At 44.6% G+C, this 19,260-nt stretch overlaps 2 protein-coding genes across 2 annotated transcripts; one reads left to right on the forward strand and one right to left on the reverse strand.

The window, feature by feature from the left end:
- Positions 1–604: 604 nt before the first annotated feature.
- On the reverse strand, positions 605–4,183 carry NDUFB8 (NADH:ubiquinone oxidoreductase subunit B8). Its single transcript, XM_054163836.1, has 5 exons — positions 4,052–4,183; positions 3,756–3,882; positions 3,042–3,141; positions 1,831–1,986; positions 605–1,147 (listed from the first exon to the last, which is right to left on the reverse strand). The coding sequence occupies exons 1-5, from the start codon at positions 4,149–4,151 to the stop codon at positions 1,055–1,057; spliced, it is 576 nt and encodes a 191-aa protein (XP_054019811.1). The 5' UTR covers positions 4,152–4,183; the 3' UTR covers positions 605–1,054.
- A 1,687-nt stretch (positions 4,184–5,870) lies between these two features.
- Positions 5,871–15,113, forward strand: HIF1AN (hypoxia inducible factor 1 subunit alpha inhibitor). Its single transcript, XM_009897679.2, has 9 exons — positions 5,871–6,014; positions 6,095–6,439; positions 7,773–8,023; positions 9,127–9,275; positions 10,997–11,142; positions 11,642–11,748; positions 12,140–12,203; positions 12,428–12,538; positions 13,693–15,113. Exons 1-9 carry the CDS (start codon positions 5,871–5,873, stop codon positions 13,735–13,737), a joined length of 1,362 nt encoding a protein of 453 aa, XP_009895981.2. The 3' UTR covers positions 13,738–15,113.
- Positions 15,114–19,260: the final 4,147 nt, after the last annotated feature.

Here is a 19,260-nt window from a genome sequence, read left to right on the forward strand (position 1 = left end):
TCATGATAGGGTGTTGACAGCAGATGACAGCATCCAGTTTACAGGAGGCATCCAGAAGAGGCCAAGCCTTTAGATTTCTGTGATGACCTACTTCTGCAGCCAAACAATGGTGTCAGAGACACAGCACAGAGTAGTTGAGGGAACTTCCACTGTAAATCAGTACTGAAGGTTATGTCCCCTCCAGCAACAAGGAGAGAAACTTATGTTAAAGGAAGAATGAAAAAAAAAAATAATCTAGGAGCTTAAAATTGTCTGCATAGTTTTCCCAAGCAAACTACTGATGAACTCATAGGAGGTGCAGAAACAGTGGTTTACTGCAAGACAGGCAAGCTTCATGGGTCAGACATAACTCAAACTCTGATGGATAAGCTCAAGCCATACAGGAGCTATTTGAGCATCTGTGCTCTTAGACCAAAGCCCAGGCACAGCATAACAAATCTGGACAGCGCTGAACTTGCTCATTAACCTTTTCATATCACTGTTGTCCACAGCTCTTCAAGCGATACACTGTAAGGCTCTGTGCCTCACTAGCGCTCCCTGCTGGTTATGCAAGCTTCACTTAAGAGGGCATCTAGATCAGGAACAGATCACAGCCAAATTCCTCACAGACAGTAGGAGACTCCCAAGCACTGGCATTTGCCAGTCTGGTTCTGCCTGTCATCTCACATTAAGCAACAACACTTGAGTTCCATTCCAAACAGCACCTGCAGTAAACCACTTGGTAACAGGCAGTATCTGCTACATAAACAGGCTTAGCTAAGGCATGTTAGTATACAAGCTACATAAGCCAACAGCAGTCCTAGGACTGCACTCAGAACTTTGCCCTACAGATACTAGCCTGTTTAGAAAAACTGAAAAGGTCATTCAATTTCTTTGGCCATTGTTTAGGCTTCTCAAACCAAAAGAAGACAACTACGCAGTAGGTATCATCAATATATTTCACTGCAGTTAGCTGTTGAATGTTGAAGAACAAGCATCAATGCATGCCACAGTGACCACTGGAGAAGATGTCAGCCCCAGGAGAGCTGACACAGGAGAAACAGTGCTTCAACTTTCAGAGTTCATAGTGTATCACCTCTGGTGGCTTTTTATTGGGGTCTCCTCCTCTCTCCAGGTACAGGTCATTGAAGGGGTATTGCTTCGGTCCCTACAAGGAGAGAAAGTGTGGCAAATTCAACACAGTCATCAAGCACATTGAGGAGTAAGGGCAAAAATAGCTCATTCCATCCCAATCTCACCGAAGTCAAGGCTTGTCATTTACAACTCAGATTTAAGTGTTTCAGCAGGAATCTTAGAGTACAAGTAAATTCAAAGATAGAGTTCTTTGCATAAACCCCTGTACTTTAACAGAAGCATACTGATGGTCTTGTGTTTAATTCCTAACGAACAGTTCATCTTGGAGCACAAAGATAATATATTATGAAAACTATATTTGAATGCACAATCAGGTTTTGTAAGTACATTCCAAATGATCCAGGTCATGAGATATGAATAAAAAACACAGGGCAAAGATAAAGTATCTCCCTTGACCAGATACACACAGGGAAGAATACCTAGACCAAAGGAGGGATACTGTAGGAAGCATACCTTAGAGTTTGCTCCCAGTGAACAGAAACCACTCACTATGAAACAGAACCCATGAGCTGAGCAAAGCCAGCCAACAGAACAACTCAGGCTAAGTGAGACTACAGGACATCCCACAGCCTGTTCCCCACCAGCAGCAGAGTTTTGCATTCACATTCACTCATCTCCAGCAAAACCACTTTTCTGGGCATTGGCAGCAACAAGAAACATAGCTACTTTTTCTCTCTTTACCCAAGAGTAACTCACCACGGGCCTGTAAGATGGATAGATCCCTCCAAGAACAAACATGACCAGCATGGTACCCAAAAAGAGAAGGAAGTGATTGCGCATGGTGTGCCAGGGAATTGGAGTGGGGGATGTATCAACACGGGTCCGAATATACATGTCAAAATCCCAGTGCATCTAAAGAACAAAGGAAAACAGCTGCACATTTACCAGCTCCAGCTGCTTTGGTCAAGAAGTGCTTTACAGCACTCACAAAACTGTCAGAGGCTCTTTCATTTCTGTCTTGGAAGTGGAGTTAAAAACTACAGAGGAGATAAGCACAGTCACAGCAAGTTGTCATGCTAAAACTCAGGACTCCAAATTCCTATGCTTATACCAGACTACATGCTTAATTATTTGACAGTAGAAGCTTTTATTTATATACATAATCACTGTACCTTAGATTTGTTCCCCAGAAGTGTTAAAAGGCATGGTATAATTCAATACCCTCATTTATGGAAGTTTGGTCACAAACAGAAGCAGCAGTGTTATGTCAAACAAAGCAGCAATCACCTACCACTTGGAAGCTGGTTCCTCAAAAACAGGCAAAAAAGCAGGGCTGGTAGCAAGCTAATGCCCATCCTGTTGTAATTACTCCTTTTGTTACTCGTGTCAATTACTAAGTTTGGTACTCAGAGTTAGACTGCAGGCATTCATAGAAAGACCATGTACTAACAGGAAAGTTAGTCCTGACAAGCAATTTGAGTAACTTAGATGTTGAAAGTTAACATAGGTGCTCTATTAATCCATTTTCTTAAGGATAGCTTGTAAACCTTCATCAGAGAACGTAAAGTAATAAAGCAGCAATAACTGCCTTAAGAACTTAACTACTTAAGAACTTAACTCAGACAGTGGCTTCTTTGCTAAATGGTTCTGAACTAAGCTCTCATACTGAGTCAGATCAGAAAAAAAAAATGGGGGAAGACTTTACTATTCCTACAGAAAAACTTAAGTTCATGAAGTCTCCCTCCTCATGTGTATTACGATGCCAACATTCCTCAACACTTCTACAAGATTTGTCACAACGGCCACAACCAAATTTTCCCTCTGCTGACTGTCCCTGCTTGCGTGCACAACACACATCTGCACTTGAGGGCGCAGTTACACAAAGAATCAACCAGGAAGCACTTACATGATATGCATGTACTTAGTAACAGTGTAATCAGAACAAAAAGCACTACTAGCATTCCTACCGGCTCTCCCCAGTTATGCCTCATATCTGGCTGGTCCCACTGGTACCAAGGGTCTCTCTCATGAAGAGACTTATTAGGGAGCTTGGGATAGTCACCATATCTGTGAGAAACAGAGATTAAAAAAGTAAATATAAAAGAAAGCTGTATTAATTTAGATACATCTTGCAGGAGACACTATAGGATTGGCCTATGGAAATGGAGAAGTTAAATATTACTTTCTTTTTATAACTCCTACATATATACATTTAAAAAACTCATGCATACAACTAGAATAACAATCATCACCTTGACACCAGTCATTTTAACAGTTAGCATTCCTCAAAATGTCATTTTTAGGCTATACCAGCTGGAAGAAAATGTAAGCTTAACTGAACTACAGAGCCCTAGTTATCTTGCACTTTGCACGTGTCAAAGTATTCCTTAACACTTCCTGAAATCATTATTCCAGAGATGGCTTTCAGTTCATCTCTCTTAGCCATGCATTACAAAACCACACAAAGTCTCTCATACAGCATTTTATTCACACAAGTCTCCAACTCATTCCACTTGCTCCTGCTTCAAAACACTGATATACATCAACATGCTTCAAAACTCCGCACTCACAGCACATCATCTGCGGGCATTTAACTGAGATTACTAGCCTGCAGCACCTCCCCACAGAGCAGGGAGCTGCCGGCTTTGGCCCGTGAAGGCATGGGACCCTTCGCAGCTCACCCGAAGCCGTCATCGGGATAGGGCTGGTAGTCTTCCACTCTCATGTTGTACTTCTTTGCGGCGGCTGCGCGCTCCTCTGGTGTTCGGGGGTATGGCCCTGGCATCATGTCTTTGGACATCTCCGAGGCTGGCGGGAGAGCAACAAGGCAAGGTGGGCACAGGCCCCACCGTCAGCTGCAGCCAGCCTGGGGAGGTCGCGCCGCCCTCACGCGTCGGCTCCAGAATCACCTGCCCGCTGCCCCACGGACACCCGCCCCGCCGCCAGCCAGGCCCCCGGGTCCCGCATCCCCGCTCACCCGCCCTCGCCCCAGGGGGCGCCGCCACGGCAGCCCGCACGGCCCACAGCCGGGCGGCCGCCCGCTGCCAGAGGACACCGCGGAGCCCAGCCGCCGCCATCACCCTCCCCGCGCAGGCGCGGCCTGACGGTGGCCGGTAGGGACAGAAAAACGGAGGCGGGGGCGGAGCGATCCCGGCTACCGCCCGCGCTGCCGGGTACGAGCTCTCCGTTCAGGGCGTTAATTAATCAGCCGCTGTTATTATAATATTGACATAAGAGCTAATGGATGGAAAGGGCATCAGTGCGGTATTTCTCTGGCTGTCACCGTCTGAAGCGGGGTAATAGGAATTTATGGCAGGTGTCTCCCCGCAAGACGTGGGGCAGCCTCCCGCGAAGCAGCCGGGTCGATGCTCAGTCCGATCGATGCTGTGGCTGGCGGCGTTATGCAAATTGCCTTCTTTGTATCAATATCAATGTTATTAAAGTTAATACCCGAATGTAGCCATCTTATTCCCGTGGACCCAGGGAAATGCAAACAGCTGAAATGGCATGTTAATCCAGCAGTGCTATTCTTCAAATGTAAGCAATACATTATTGTAGATGAAATCGATATGAGCATTAAAGGATTTTGCAGTTTACTTCATTATGTAAACTCTGTAGTAGTTGAACTCATTTTCTTTCAGTTATTCACATCAGCTGTAATGGGTAATGTCTCTATAACAATCTACATTATAAACCTTTGCAGATCAAAGCCTATCATGGACAATTTGTCATTAAAGCCATTCCTTCTAATAACAGCATTAATTGTAAACCTACAAATTGGATGAAGATAGCGATGAACCACAAAACCACATCTGAAATAGAGCGTGCCTGAGATGGAGGCATTGTCACGGGCTTGGACAGGATCCTTTCACTCATGCCAAAGGCAGGCCTTGTCCCAGCATTTTAGGGATGGTGCCTTAATTCAGCCAACTCCCTTACAACTGAGTATGCAGTGAAGTTAGTACGTCAATTGTTTATTTAATAAAGTTACTAACTCAGAGACCAACACTCCAGTACAGAGGCTGCTGGCATTTTCCATGGACCAAGTGTTTGGTGCCTGTCTCGCCCCTGCAGCACATGGCACCTTGGGACGGCAGCTGTGACATTGTTCTGGGCTCACACCTCACTGCAGGCTCAGATCATGGTTGGCTACTCCTTGCATCAGCTCTTCACTACTGGTTATTTACTTTCTGGGTTATGCCTGAGTCTTTCATAGACACGGCTCAAGCTTCCTGAGCACCCAAATATGTTTGCAAATACGCTGTAAATTTGTTTTTTCACCTGTACATACATAGCTCTGTAAGGGGAATTAATTCTCTTACAACTTCAGTACATTAATAACTTTGGGAAGAACAGCAAGCTTTTTGGGAAGAACAGCAAGCTCATTGAGTGTACAATGAAAACCTCTGAATGCCAGAGGCCAACATTTTCTCAAGACCTCACATGTCACTTGAGCAAGAAAAATCATCATTCTTACTGCTTGCAGCTTGAAAGTAAAAAGTAGACTTTGTCTCACGTAATAAACATACACTGGGTCCATATGTTTACCTAAGCATATATGTTTGAGTACAACGCTCTGGTCCTAAGTATACGATGCATGAAATCTTGCTAAAACGAATTAGTCACACAATGCCCGCTAGTGATCAAAAGGCAGGTATTAGTTACACTGAGCAGCACTATGCATTTTTTCTTGTACCAAGTGGTAATTAAACTTCTAGGTTCCAGGCACAGAACGCAGCTGTACATGTTCTGCAGCCGGACTGAGGAGAAGGGACAGTCTGCTGCCCTGGAGCGGGATGTGGCAGCGGAGCAGCCTAGCAGCAGCTGGCGACCTCAAGAGGAAGGTGCCGGCAGTCGCAGGCATGCAGGGTGGCGTGGGGCCAAGCACCGGGCGCCACGACGGCCCGCAGAAGCCTCGCAGACGATTCCTTCTGTTCTATGTAGTGGATTTGTTCCCAAGTTTGCTCCCAACTCCTATAGGTGTCCAAACATCTGAGAGCCAAAAGGCAGAGGGCAGTAGAGGCCGTCTGCAACGTCCCTCCGCGCGGGGGCGCTGCTCGCCGCCGCCTCTCCCTGCTGCCCTCTCCATGGTGCGCCTCTGCCTCCCGCCTTCTCCCTTCGCTTCCGGCGTTGCCAGTGGTGGGCAATTTCCGCTTCCGACTGTGTAGTTCCGGGTTTTCCGGTTGTGGCGGCGATGGCGGCGGCTTCCTCTTCGGCCGCAGCCGCGGGCTGCCAGGAGGGCTCAGCGGTGGCGGCAGGGTGTGGCTGGAACGAATCCCAGTTCCGTCGTTACTCCTTCGAGACGCGGCCTATTCCGCGGCTCAGCCACAGCGATCCCCGCGCCGAGGAACTCATCGAGAATGAGGTGCGGTGAGCAGCGGCGGGGCTCGGAGGATTGTGCTTCACGGCGCGGGGGCTGCTAACCCTGACCGTCAGGCCGGGCAGATCAGGACCCACAGAGCGGCTTGCAGAGTGTGGGACTCTCCCGCGTCCTTGTGTGGGCTCGGGTGCGCTCCTCTCCCCGCCCCGGCTCTGTCCCTCTGTTGCTGCTCTCCCGTAGTTCTTAGTTACAGTGGAGATTTCTTTTTGGTGCCTATGTCGAGTTGTTAAATTTGCAGATTTCTTTTGCTTTAAGTGCTTTGTTTTCGGGATAGAAATCGTGGAAATGTTATTTAAAGCGATGGGTATATGTTCTTTATTTTATAAGTGAGAGTGACCAGAAGTATGAAGGTTGACTTGCAGTAGTGGCTCTTGGACTGGCTCAGGACAAAGTTAATCACGTACTTGTAAGATTTACAAGATTTTATAAGATTTATAAGGAAGCCCGCAAGAAGGAAAGTTGTGTGTACACAACTTGGAAACAGGAGCTGCTGTTTTTGTTCATGTTGCTTATAGGTGAGGAGATAGGCTCTGTCTCTTTACTTTCTCTTGTAGTGTTGGGATTTCTTTGGTGGTGTAACAGATGGATAAATTTTGGGGGTTTCGGTGGCTGGAGATTATCTTTGATCCTCTGAGAAAAGAGATCAGTGCTGTTCCTAGATTGAGAAGTATCTGTCTGCCAGCAGTTACCCCTTCATAGCTGAAGCTGGCAGTGACCAGACAGAGACTGCTGTGTGTCTTTGCTAGGTGGCAACACCAAGTAGGCCCCAAAGTTTTCTAATGTTTGTCTAACCTCACATGTTAGAGATTGGCTTAGTGGACAGAAGAATCTGCCAGTGGTAGGACAAGGAACAAGGGATACAAGCTAGAACACAGGATATTGCACCTCAACATAATGAGACACTTCTTTACGTTGAGGGTGATGGAGCACTGAAAGAGGCTGCCTAGAGAGGCTGTGGAGTCTCATTCTCTGGAGACTTTCAAAACTCACTTGGATGCCTTCCTGTGCAGCCAGCCTGCTTTGGCAGGGGACTTGGACTTGAATCTCTAGAAGTCCCTTCCAACCCCTAACATCCTGTGATTCTGTGATCTGCCCCATTACTACCAGGATCTTGCTGTTGGAGCAGCCCTCCACTTTCTTAAAACTTCCTGTCATGTTTTGCTAGGGTTTTTTTCCCCAAGACTAAGGGATCTGCTTACTCTGAAGGCTCATTCCAGTTCCTTATTTTCAAAGAGAATTTGTATGGTTGCAGTAATGAATGTCATCATTCTCAAGTTCAAGAGATCTTTGAATCAATAAACTCCATGTTTCTCTCCAGGAGCCGGTGGTGCTAACAGATACGAACCTGGTTTATCCTGCTCTGAAATGGGACCTGGACTACCTCCAGGAAAACATTGGCAATGGAGACTTCTCAGTGTACAGTGCCAGCACACACAAGTTTTTGTACTACGATGAGAAGAAGATGGCCAATTTTAAGAACTTCAAACCCAAGTCAAGCAGGGAAGAGATGAAGTTTGCTGAGTTTGTGGAGAGACTCAAAGAAATACAACAAAAAGGGAGCGCTGAGAGGTAAGTGATACATGGAGGTTTCTCCATGCAGGTTTAAGTAGGAGGTAAGTTTCAGTAAGTGAAGATGATGATTAAAGCCTCTCAAATTTTAATGTTTTTTATAGCCTTGCTTTTCCTGCAGGGCTGCTAGTTGACAGCAGTTGTTACCTGATTTAAAAAGTCATACCATTGGTTAGACTGCTCACATTGTCTGCAGAGATTCACTTGTTTATTTCTTTTCTTTGTCTCAGGCAGGATTTAGAAAGAGAATGCCTTAAGCTTCACTTTCTTTCGACAGACTATGGCATCGGTATAGGACCCTAGTTATTTGATGAAAAGGTACAGGCTGTGGCACTCAGACTCTTTTATAGAACACCAAGAGAGCTGGTAATAACTGTCTTCTTTTTAAAAAGACGAGAAAAGGTTGCATACATGCTGTGTCATTTGTTGGTCTTGATGGCCTATACTTGTAACAGCTGTAAGTTACTGAGATGGAATATAGCTATTAGCAATTGTACTTAAACCCTTGTTTAATTTTGCCAGTCTGAAAGGACTTAGGGTTGCTTAATTGTGTCTTAATGGGAAAAGATTTTGTGTCCATGTCCACTTATCTGTGCCTTTCTTTTCTTGCTCAGCTGCAGAAAGATACCAGTCATTGAGCTTAAAAATGCATTTTTCTGCCAGCATTGAAGACTGGTTTGTAATACTGTGACTGTTAATACAGTCTACTACAGTCTAGCAAAAGTAGTAACTCATGCCACAGATGAGTTAGACTTGTGGCATTTATCTGGGGATTACTCATGAGTGTGTTTGATATTTTGTAGTGGCCAATTTCCTCCTCCTGCACCATGAGGAGATTGTTCTTGCTCTAAAATTCTCTTTTCTCCCTTGTGATTGTTCAAGCAAAACTTAGTTCTGCTCCCTTCTGTATCAAGAAGTCTTTCAGCAAACTTTGGGGACTTCTTGAAACTGTTTCCTTCCAAAGGTGTTTATGGTGTATGGTAATAGAATCTCTATGAGTTGTCTCTTTCTTTTGACATCTTTCTGAAGAGAAGCAGAGATACATCTTTATGTTCATGACAAAGCTTAGTATTTGATTTCTGCTTGTCTCTGGGAAAATACAGGCTATATCTCCAGCAAACCTTGAATGACACAGTTGGAAGGAAGATTGTGGTGGATTTCCTTGGCTTCAACTGGAACTGGATTAACAAGCAGCAAGGGAAACGTGGCTGGGGTCAACTGACTTCTAACTTGCTTCTTATCGGCATGGAAGGTAAGCAGTTTCCTCTGACTGGAGGGGAAGGCAAGAAGATCTGGTCAGCAGTTCTGTATTTCAGATCCACAAGATCTTTTGACTGAATTTTCCACTAGTCTCTATGTGTTTCTCCAGAGCAGGTTGTTTCAAGCTTTGGGTTGGGAGGACTGTTGTCACAATTTAACATGGGTTATGGAGAGGAAACATCCAAAGGAGCAGCTTGTTTCCTCAGTGACATACTGTGAATGCCTGGATGCAATCTCTCGCTTATGGCAAAAGTCTGTGTGGTGCTGGTAGGGCTGTGTTTTCAGTAATTGTGAGTCATATTAGAAGACCTCTTTATTGTTTGAATGCTTCAGATGCAGTAGATTTAAAATGCTAAGTCTGCAGATTTACAATGCAAAAGGACTTGCAAAGTTAGCCTTCTGGGCTTTTCTTGGCACGCTCAATGTCTGCCCAGGAGGAAATGTTGATTACTCCGTGAAGCATTTGTTCTTACTTGAGCCTGTACACTGTGGAGAAGAATTCACTTTCAATTAAGAGCTGAATTTGTTCTTGGGAGGTTAGCGGGCACCAGAGAACTTGCAGATGGATAAATCCCAAAAAATACCTGGATAGAGTGGAGTTCCAGATCCATGTGGAGGCTGACTCATAGGCAGGTGGCTTAGAAGGAGAGTGTTGTAGAAGAAAGTAATCTCAGTAAGTGGGCAAGGAATGTACACAGTTTCTTCAAGTGGGATGGCCTAGGATAGATGTGACCATCACACCCAATTATAATCGTCCGGTTAGAATTGCTTGGCAATTCATGGCTGTTCAGTTCTGACAGTAGATTTCTTTCCCCCGCTTTGGAACAAGTCCTGCTCAACTTAAAGCAGCTTACCTTTGCCACTTGTTTTACTAGCATAAATGCACTGCACTAACACTTCCCTGCAGGCCATAATGTGATTGCTAAAATTCTTATTACCAATAGCTTATGCACAAGAACCAAGGAATTGTCTTGAGCTTAAGTCTGCTAGAAGAAGTCTTTACTGGAGCACATGATTATATGATCTATTTAATGAAGTTATGGCATTAACTGTAATCTTAATTCTCTTTAGTGAAAATGTATATGAAGAGCAAGCTAAATGAGTAATACCTAAATTGGCAAACAGCCTGAAAAGAGGAGTTGCAAGGGGTACAAAATGCCCCATTGTATTTAAAGATTTAATTAAGTTTAATTACATTTAGGATCTAGTGGTGACTGTCAAGCTTCAAAACCGTTAAGTGTAGTGAGGAGATGCGTTGGGAGCTCCAATGACAAACAGATTTGTTTAAATTGTTTTCTTGCAAAACTGTTAGGACTTTTTTTCAAAATCAGGCTGTTGGACACATTTTCTCTAGACTCATAAATTTTGAAAGTCCATTCCATGACTTGTCATCTGAACAGAGAGTTTTATGAAGAAGTTGCCTGTCAGCAGTCACCATCTGCTGTTCATGGAAACAAGCTGGAAATCCAGATCCTGTAGAGCATAAATTGCTGAGTATGGATTTAGAATGGAAATGAAGTGGAGTAGCAACTGCTCAATAAAGGCTGACTGATACCATGATCAGTTTGTAATGTTCCTGTGATCATTTTCCTTGTTTAGTTTTATGAATAGGTGGAAGTGCGTTTAGTGTCTTGAGCAAGAAGTATGACTTGTTTCTGTCTTTTATACCTGTATGTGAGAGTGTCTACATTATCATGTTTTCTCTCTGTGCAGGGAATGTGACACCAGCTCATTATGATGAGCAGCAGAACTTCTTTGCTCAGATTAAGGGTTACAAGAGGTGCATCCTGTTCCCTCCTGATCAGTTTGAATGCCTCTACCCTTATCCTGTGCACCACCCATGCGACAGACAGAGCCAGGTGAGAGTAGCAGATCTGTTCTCTTCTTTGTGCCAAAAAAGAGCATTTTTAAAGATGCTAGGTGGGAGGAAGCTGCACTGGAATTAAAGCTACATACCACTTGCTAAGCTTTTGTAAAACCTGTGTTCAGATCTTTGAACTGGTGAATACATTGAGAATAGATGGTGGTGTTTTTGTCTGTGTCTGGTTCTGACAGTGTTAGGGCTAGAACCATCTCCATACTGGCAGTACAGTGAGTGGGGCTGCAGTTGCCTACTTCTCAGTTCTGTTTCATCCATCACTTGGTTAAATGCAAATTTGGACAGAGACAAATTGCAGGACTCCTAACTGAGCTGGTGGTACTTTGAAGGTAATGCAGCACTTTGCAGTGTCGTTAGTTCAAAAGCGGGTATGTAAAAGCCATATAGGGAAGACCAAGATGATTTGACACTGAGAGCCAATAATGAGGACTGTCATTGTAGGAAATAATTCTGAGTTTCTTAATGTTTTCTTCTGCTAGGTGGACTTTGACAATCCTGACTATGAGAAGTTTCCAAACTTTAGGAGCGTGGTTGGCTATGAGACGGTGGTGGGTCCAGGGGATGTGCTGTACATACCTATGTACTGGTAAGGAGGATGACGGGACTGCACGGTGATCAGCAAACAGAGGGTTATAAGGTCTTCTGCTTAAAGTGTTGGGTTGGCTCTTACGAGAATTTTGGTTTGACTTCTCCAACAAGACATTTTATGTGATATTTTAGGCCAATCTGCTTGTGCTTCCTATCCATTGAATGGCAGCGATATTCTCCTTGTCCCTATGTTGCTGTGCGAGTACTCCACTAACATGTGCAAGAAAAGGATCTGTATTTAAATACAGAGAGCTTTCCAGAAGTTCTGAGGTCTCGATGGTGGAAGTGCAGGGCAAGATTTGTCCAGTGCTGCCTGAACTCATCCATCCAAGGTATTTCACTGTAAGCTACAACAATAATTTAGTGTATTTTCTGTGGTTTCCGTGCAGGTGGCACCACATTGAGTCTCTCCTGAATGGGGGGATTACCATCACTGTGAATTTCTGGTACAAGGTGAGTGCAAACATCTTCCTGTGCAGCTTGGATAGCTCTACCCCAGAGGACTTTTCCAGTTAGAGATGTATTGGCATGGAGCTTCATTCCACCACGGCCTTTGCTTTAAAGCTGAAAGCTACTTTCTCCCTTTCAAGTCATGTGTGAAGAACTGGGTAGCTGGGAGAAGGTGGAATAATCTGCCTATTCAGGAAGCATACAATGAATTATTTTTGATATTTCAGGGTGCCCCAACCCCAAAGAGAATTGAATATCCATTAAAGGCTCATCAGAAAGTGGCAATAATGAGGAACATTGAGAAGATGTTGGGAGAAGCCTTAGGAAATCCACAAGAGGTAAAAAAAAAAAAGAACCATATAGTCACTGCTCTTGTAATTGTTATGGCTTAATGCAAAACTCGAGATGCCAACTATTTGGGTCTGCAGGTATCACAGTGAGGTTAGGAGAAAGCAGGGTTGCTCTGTTGCTGTGGATGGTTCTTCCTGCTGTCTTCAGAAGCTCCTTTGGCTACAAAAAGGCAAGCTCTTTAAATTATAATTATAGAGCAGACCACTACAAACAATGGAGTAATCATTCTTGTATGTAGGGGAAAACATACTTTAGCTTCAGACACTGCCAGGAAAGTGGTGCTCTCAAATTCTCTTTAGCCTTCTGTGCAGAAGCTATACCCAGTAATTGCAAGAAAAAGGTTTGAATCCAAATCTGTTAAATAAGAAAAAATCTCTTAAGTCATGTGCTTCCCCCTTAGTATGCATCTGAGTCATACCTGAATTCTTTGTAGTTTTAACCAGCTGGTATTTAAACAAAAAACAAAATACAAAGAGTATAGTTTTGGAGATCTGCTGCTGATCTGAAAGTGGAAATATATGCATATAGAAATATTTCATGGTCTTATAAGTCCTTACCACTGTGCAGGAACTCCTCTTTAGCATACTTGTGAAGTCATGACTCTCCCATGAGATTATCTTAACAACTGCCATAGCCTGCCGAACTTCCCTTAGTGACCAGGCAGTTCTGAGAAATGGGAGTGGTGTTGAATGAAAACCAAACCTTAGCACAATTATCAGTCCTAGCATTCCTTCCAAGTGACACCAAGGATCACTGAGTAAGAATGTTCCTTCTTTGCCCTGCAAAAAGCAACCCCCTGGTGGTTGTTGGATTCTTTTGATAGCATCTATTGAGAAATCACAAATCTAGGGTGAGAAATGAAAAACTTTCAACAAATACTGTAAATGCAATGTGTTGTGATGAGTTGGATGTTGGCAGAGAACACTGCAATTTTGGTAGGATGTTTTGAGTATGTGCTCAAGAGTGCCCCAGTGTTTTCTCTAGAAAATACTTCAAAACTGTTTTTTTGTACCTTAGGCTTAGTTTGTGCTGAGATCCTCTGCCTGGGCCACTCAGCTCATAATGTATTGTGATACATGGCCCTGCAGGTGCCATTTCTGTGTGACTGTCCCAGCTAATGATCTGGTTTTGCTTTGAACAGGTGGGTCCCTTGTTGAATATGATGATTAAGGGACGATATGACTAATGCCTGGCTGCCCGGGTGACTGATGTTGGAGCTGCTTTGTTCACAAGCAATGGAAGATACTGAGCGCTAGTATTGCACGCAGCACTTAACAGACTGATGGGTTTCCTGGCCCATCCCTGCCCCACTACAATACAGGGGGCAACTGGAACTGCAAAACCGTTAGTACCCCATTCATCCTCCACTCTCATCTAACCGAACCTCCCAAGAACCTCTGCACTTATTGGAAGCTGGATTCATGCTCACTAACTTGTGTTTTTCTCCCTCTGCCCTGTTTGCCACAACAAAGAGCATGGCTTCTGGCACTCAGATGTGTCACTTCAGGATATTCAGGCATTTGAAGAGGAGCTTGGAGGAGAACCCAAAGTGATCTTGTTTCATGATCCTCACAGGGTTTGGATATCCTGACTGGGTTTATGTGTTGATGCCTGCAGTGGATATAAGATGGGATGTGATAGGTTTCACAGTCCTCTGTTAGAGGATCTGTCCATGCTCAACTCTGGCACTATTTTGTATAACAGAAATGAACATGTGAGACGGCCTGTGTGTGCTGAGCAGCTGGACAAATGATTCAGTTCCTTTACCATAACACACCTATGCTTTGGACTTAGTACAGGGTAGAGATCAGAGTGAATTCATCTAGTGGGTGAGTGCCAAATCCTGTGGTCTCCAAATAACATCTGTGTTGTAGGAGTCTAGATAAACCTCCTTTCTGACAGCATTCTCTGGGGAGTAAAGTCTTCTCTCTTGCTCTTCTGAAGCTGCAGTGTGGTTAAAAGGGTATGTATGTAGCATTATGAAGGGAGATACATAAATGCCAGGGCACTCTGCAAGTCTAGAATGATGACGCCACATTTTAAAATAAAATTCCCCACTGTCAAAATGCAGTGTCAGATAGGTACAGAGCCTCCCTTCTCCTCACCAGGGGTGCTGGCTCCTCGGACTAAGACGGGAAAGTGCCCTTTTTACTGAAACTGCAAGAACTCAAGTGTGTGTGGCTGCACAGAGGTGCGCGTGTTTGTGTGATGTTGTGTGGCTCCTGTCCATCAGTTAAATCCATGCCAGTGTGTGGTTCCCTTCCTTGTACAGTCATGTGAAAGAAGTCAGGGCTTTCTGTTTAAATGTGGTTAAGTTTATCTGGATCCTTTTTGTGTTCTGGGATTTGACATGGCAGGCTGGGAAGTGGCAAGGCCAGGGCACAGTAACAGGACAAGCCTGTGTTTTAGAGTCCTTAGCAATCACCCTGGAAAATAATTTTGCTTTCATCCTATTCCCTTTAACAGCCTTAGGCTCATATGGAGGCTGGCTTTTTATTACCTTGAGGTATGCTGCACTGCTATCCCTGGTTTGGGGGATGATGCAAAGGTCTTGTATATTTGATGGGGTCCCAAGAGCTAGATAAGCTGTTTCATAGCCCATATATCTCAGCCCAGAGAATAGTAGGGATTTTTTTCTGTTGAGACTTCCCAGTATTTTCTCTGGTTTTCTTCAGGGCTTGTTCTGACATGGGATTCTGATAAAAACACTGAGAAAATGCTATTCAAGAAGTCCTCCATCTTTGGCCTCAGGTCCCATCTTTTGCTGAGACAGCTCATGCACCACTTGCAGTGAGCTTGTCTTGCACAAATATGAAAGGCTTCTCAAACAGGAGGTCCCAGGGACTAGTTTTCTGGCTGCTTTACAGGTCAGAACAAATGAAGTCTAATTGGCAGCTGCAGATCCTTGTTTAAGAAATGTCTGTGTCACTGCATAGTTTGACTGCCACGTTACTTGCTGCAGACTCTCCAAAGCTGTGGTTAGACCCAAACAAAGGTCACCCAGCTTGATACTTATCAATATTCAGTTTTTGGGCAGGTGGGGAAGAAGGCTAAGCTGCTGATTCTGGCCAAAAGCAAGGCCTTCCCAGGAATCCTAGGCACATGCCATTGGTTGAAAAATGCTCAAACAAAATCCCATCTCTGTGCTATTTATTCAGCACATGATGGTCTCCAGTACTACTTGTTAGACACCATCAACTCTTGAAGCTCAGGGTGGGAGTTCATATCCCATGTGGAGAGGGAATGGTACTTACAGAACTTTAGTTTGGTTGTTGTTTTTTTCCTTTATTTGCCAAAGGTCTAACTTTTAAAGTGTCTGAACAGGTTTTGCTGCACTTGACTTTGTGAAAGCTCATTTACAATGCACTGATGGACTGACTCCCCACCCCATCCCTTTTCACCTTGTGCTTTCAATGCCCCTTGCCATGGTATTGGGAAGCTGTGTGTGTTCTCTGCTAGGGGTGTGTGTGCAGGGGGTGGGGTGTGACAAACACACGGTACCTTCTGAAGTGTAGTTCTTAAATACAACCAATGTTGAACAACAGAACTGTGTGGTTTTATTTTGTGAATGGCAGTAGGGGAGAGCTGTGTAAGGAGATACAAGTATAAAGCTACTTTTCAGTCTTTCTGGTAACTCTGCTTGTGTTCTTCATTGGTGAAAGTTACTGGTCTCCAGAACTGCCTTCAAAACAGCAATACCAACTGCATTATTGTGTGTCTTCACAACTTTCCCCATATTACTCCCATAAGCCTGAAAGGAAAGCTGGGAATAAGGTGGTATCCTTGAACCTTATCAACAAGTGTACGTGGGGAAGGAACAAATTGCCTGACTTCAGTGGTGTCACTATGCTGTGGTCACTGTCACAGAACAAGCTACACTATCAGGTCTAATGAGTTCTATCAGTTGCTTATCTTTTGGGTTGCCATGGGTTCCATTTGATCCTTTATCTCATTCATACTTTGGTGAGTAGAGATTGGGAATGGTGGGGGGGAAGAGCTAGCTACCTGTGCCTAGGGTGCCACAACTGGCATTCTCCCCTTACACCTCTGGGGGACAGGGTGAATGTGGAGGGAGCAGGAAAGATGAGTGGATAAAGCCGCATGTGGCCATGGGTGCTGTGCCTGCTGGGATCATCATCTCATAAACTTCATGGTCTGTTACATCTGATCCTGTAGTCTTTCTGATGTACACATGCCTCTTGGGTAACATGCACAGCTAGCATCACAAGGCACGTAAATACCTCAGGTTGTGTAAAGAAGCAGAGGAAACTGAAGGATGAGAACTGTCATTTGAAAACCACACCAAACTCCCAAGACTTTTCACTTTTAGTCTTGTTTGCCTTTATTACCTTAGCTCCTAGAATACTCCTCTTATGTTTCCCCCCCATTTCCCTGATCCCTGAAAAGTGAGATTTTTCTAAGGAGAAGCAGCCTTTCTTTTATAGATCATGGCTGCAGGATCTTTCCTGTTGAAAGAAGAGCATGAGTTTCTAGACTGATGTACTCTACCCTCTTGGTGATCAGGGTCAGGCTCAGCTCAGGGATCACCCAGGAAATTTGGAATGGTCCAAGGTGAAGCCAGCAGGTCAGGATCAGGGCCAGGGCTGAGGAGGTATGGGACATAGCTGCAGTTGTGGGGACACACAGGGGGTGATGCACACTCTGCAGCAAAGCAGCTCTTAAGGGAAAGAGGGCTGAGGCTGCTGCTTGTTTTCCTTACAACAGCTCTTACCACTAAGCAAGCTGTCCTTGAACACAGCCAATTGCTCTTTAAAGAGGGATGATGCACTTGGGATCTCGACAATCTCAACAAGCCTCTGTGTTGATGCATGGTCAACCCACTCTGCTGTCCCAGCCCTGGAATCAGAGCAGCAGATGCAATGGGGGTACTGTCTTTACACAGTTTTGGGGTTTTTTTCAAAGCACTTTAAGATTTCTTTCTGCCACACGTGTGTGAGGAGCTTCCTTGCACTGTGGTTTATGGTCTTCACTTTCTCCTGCTATTTTGGAGATGGTGCCTCTTCAGCCAATAGAACAGAATAGAATAAACCAGGTTGGAAGAGACCTTCAAGATCATCGTGTCCAACCCATCAACCAATCCAACCCACCTAATCAACTAAACCATGGCACCAAACACCCCATCAAGTCTCCTGAACACCTCCAATGATAGTGACTCCACCACCTCCTCGGGCAGCCCATTCCAATGGGCAATCACTCTCTCTGTGTAGAACTTCTCCTGAACCACTATTTTCTCTGGGTGCTTTCCTGCATACGTGGTGTCTAGAGGAAAGGAAAAGAGATGCTGTTGCTGTGACAAACACATGCAAAGTAAGTTCTAATTACTGCCTTGCAAAGTCAAATATTTGTTGCAAGCAGAGGATTAATTGTGGGGGAAGGGAGCGGAAGTGGAGGCTCTTGGAGTGTAAGTGGAACAGATGCCTGGACGCCTTGGGGAAACGCAGCTTTCCTCTACAAATCAGAGCTTTAAATTACAAGGCTTTTACCAACGAGAACAGTTGTGGGAAGTCGTCTGCTCTCATTTGCGTAATGGCTTCTGTCACTGGTGATTAGACACAGGATGAAGGAAAAGAAATTTGACAATTAGAAATGAGCGATCATTAATCAGAATCTTTGTTAGAAGGAAGGAAGGGGGGAGAACATCCTGCAAACAATGGAGGCTGCCACTAGAAACACAGTGAAGTCCATGAGATGTGTAACTGAGTGCTACTGTTGCTCTACAGAGCCCCCTCTGCTTAGGTATGGAGCGGCAGCAAGGGTCTTGGCTGGGTTGGAAAGCTTACTGAAGGTAGCTAGGAAAAATCCTTCTGTGCCGTTCAGTGATTCTTGACTATCTGCTCAGTAAGGGGAAGAGAACATCTTGGAGCCCTCTCCTTTCCTCATTAACACCTTGCACTTCTTTCTCAGTGCATGCCTGCAAATTGCCAGCAAAACCCACAGACCTTAAATTTTTGTGGTCTCCATTCCCCACAACTTGCATGCAGCTTTGCATTTTCTGATGCAGAGGAGAGCAGGCGTGGGCCTTGAATGGCATACAGAAAGATCAGGATGAGCAATAGAAAAGTAATTTCAGGCTCTTTTCCTGATAATGTCACTTATTACAAGAGCAAGGAGGAACCTGATGGGCTGCATGACAGGTAAAGGCAGGCAGGCAGTTGTGGCTTCTCTGTGTCTTGTTTGCTGGCTTTGCTCATCATCCAGCCATGCACAATCCAGTATACAGATTTGATTGGGGTTTGTGGGTTTCAATCAAACTGTCAATGCATGTGAAATCTGTTACCTGTTTTTCTTACAGCTACATTCAAAGTCTTGTCAGGTTAAACATTTTGGTATCATTTGCATGAAGAGGCACTGCCTCTGATCAACAGCTATAACTTGGCGGGGGGGGGGGGGGATGACAGACCATTTGTGGGGCATATAATGTTGGCTGGTTCATCTCAAGCTTAGTGGCTTCATTGATTTCAGTGACAATTCCTGTCTTTGCAAGGCTAGGTCATTCACTTGAGGTGGAGGTTTCCGTCAGGGTAATTATTCTTTCTGTGACTGGAAATCAAAGCAAATACCTCCAAAGGGGAGAACTGAAGGCATATTGCCTCATTCCCAGCTGGCTCTGAGCTTAGACAAGTGACAGCAACTTGGATTTTCAGCCTCTTCCCATGCCTAGTTTTGTTCACCACAGGAACTCAAAATG

Source organism: Dryobates pubescens, chromosome 8 (genome assembly GCF_014839835.1).
Source record: "Dryobates pubescens isolate bDryPub1 chromosome 8, bDryPub1.pri, whole genome shotgun sequence".
Taxonomy (NCBI): domain Eukaryota; kingdom Metazoa; phylum Chordata; class Aves; order Piciformes; family Picidae; genus Dryobates; species Dryobates pubescens.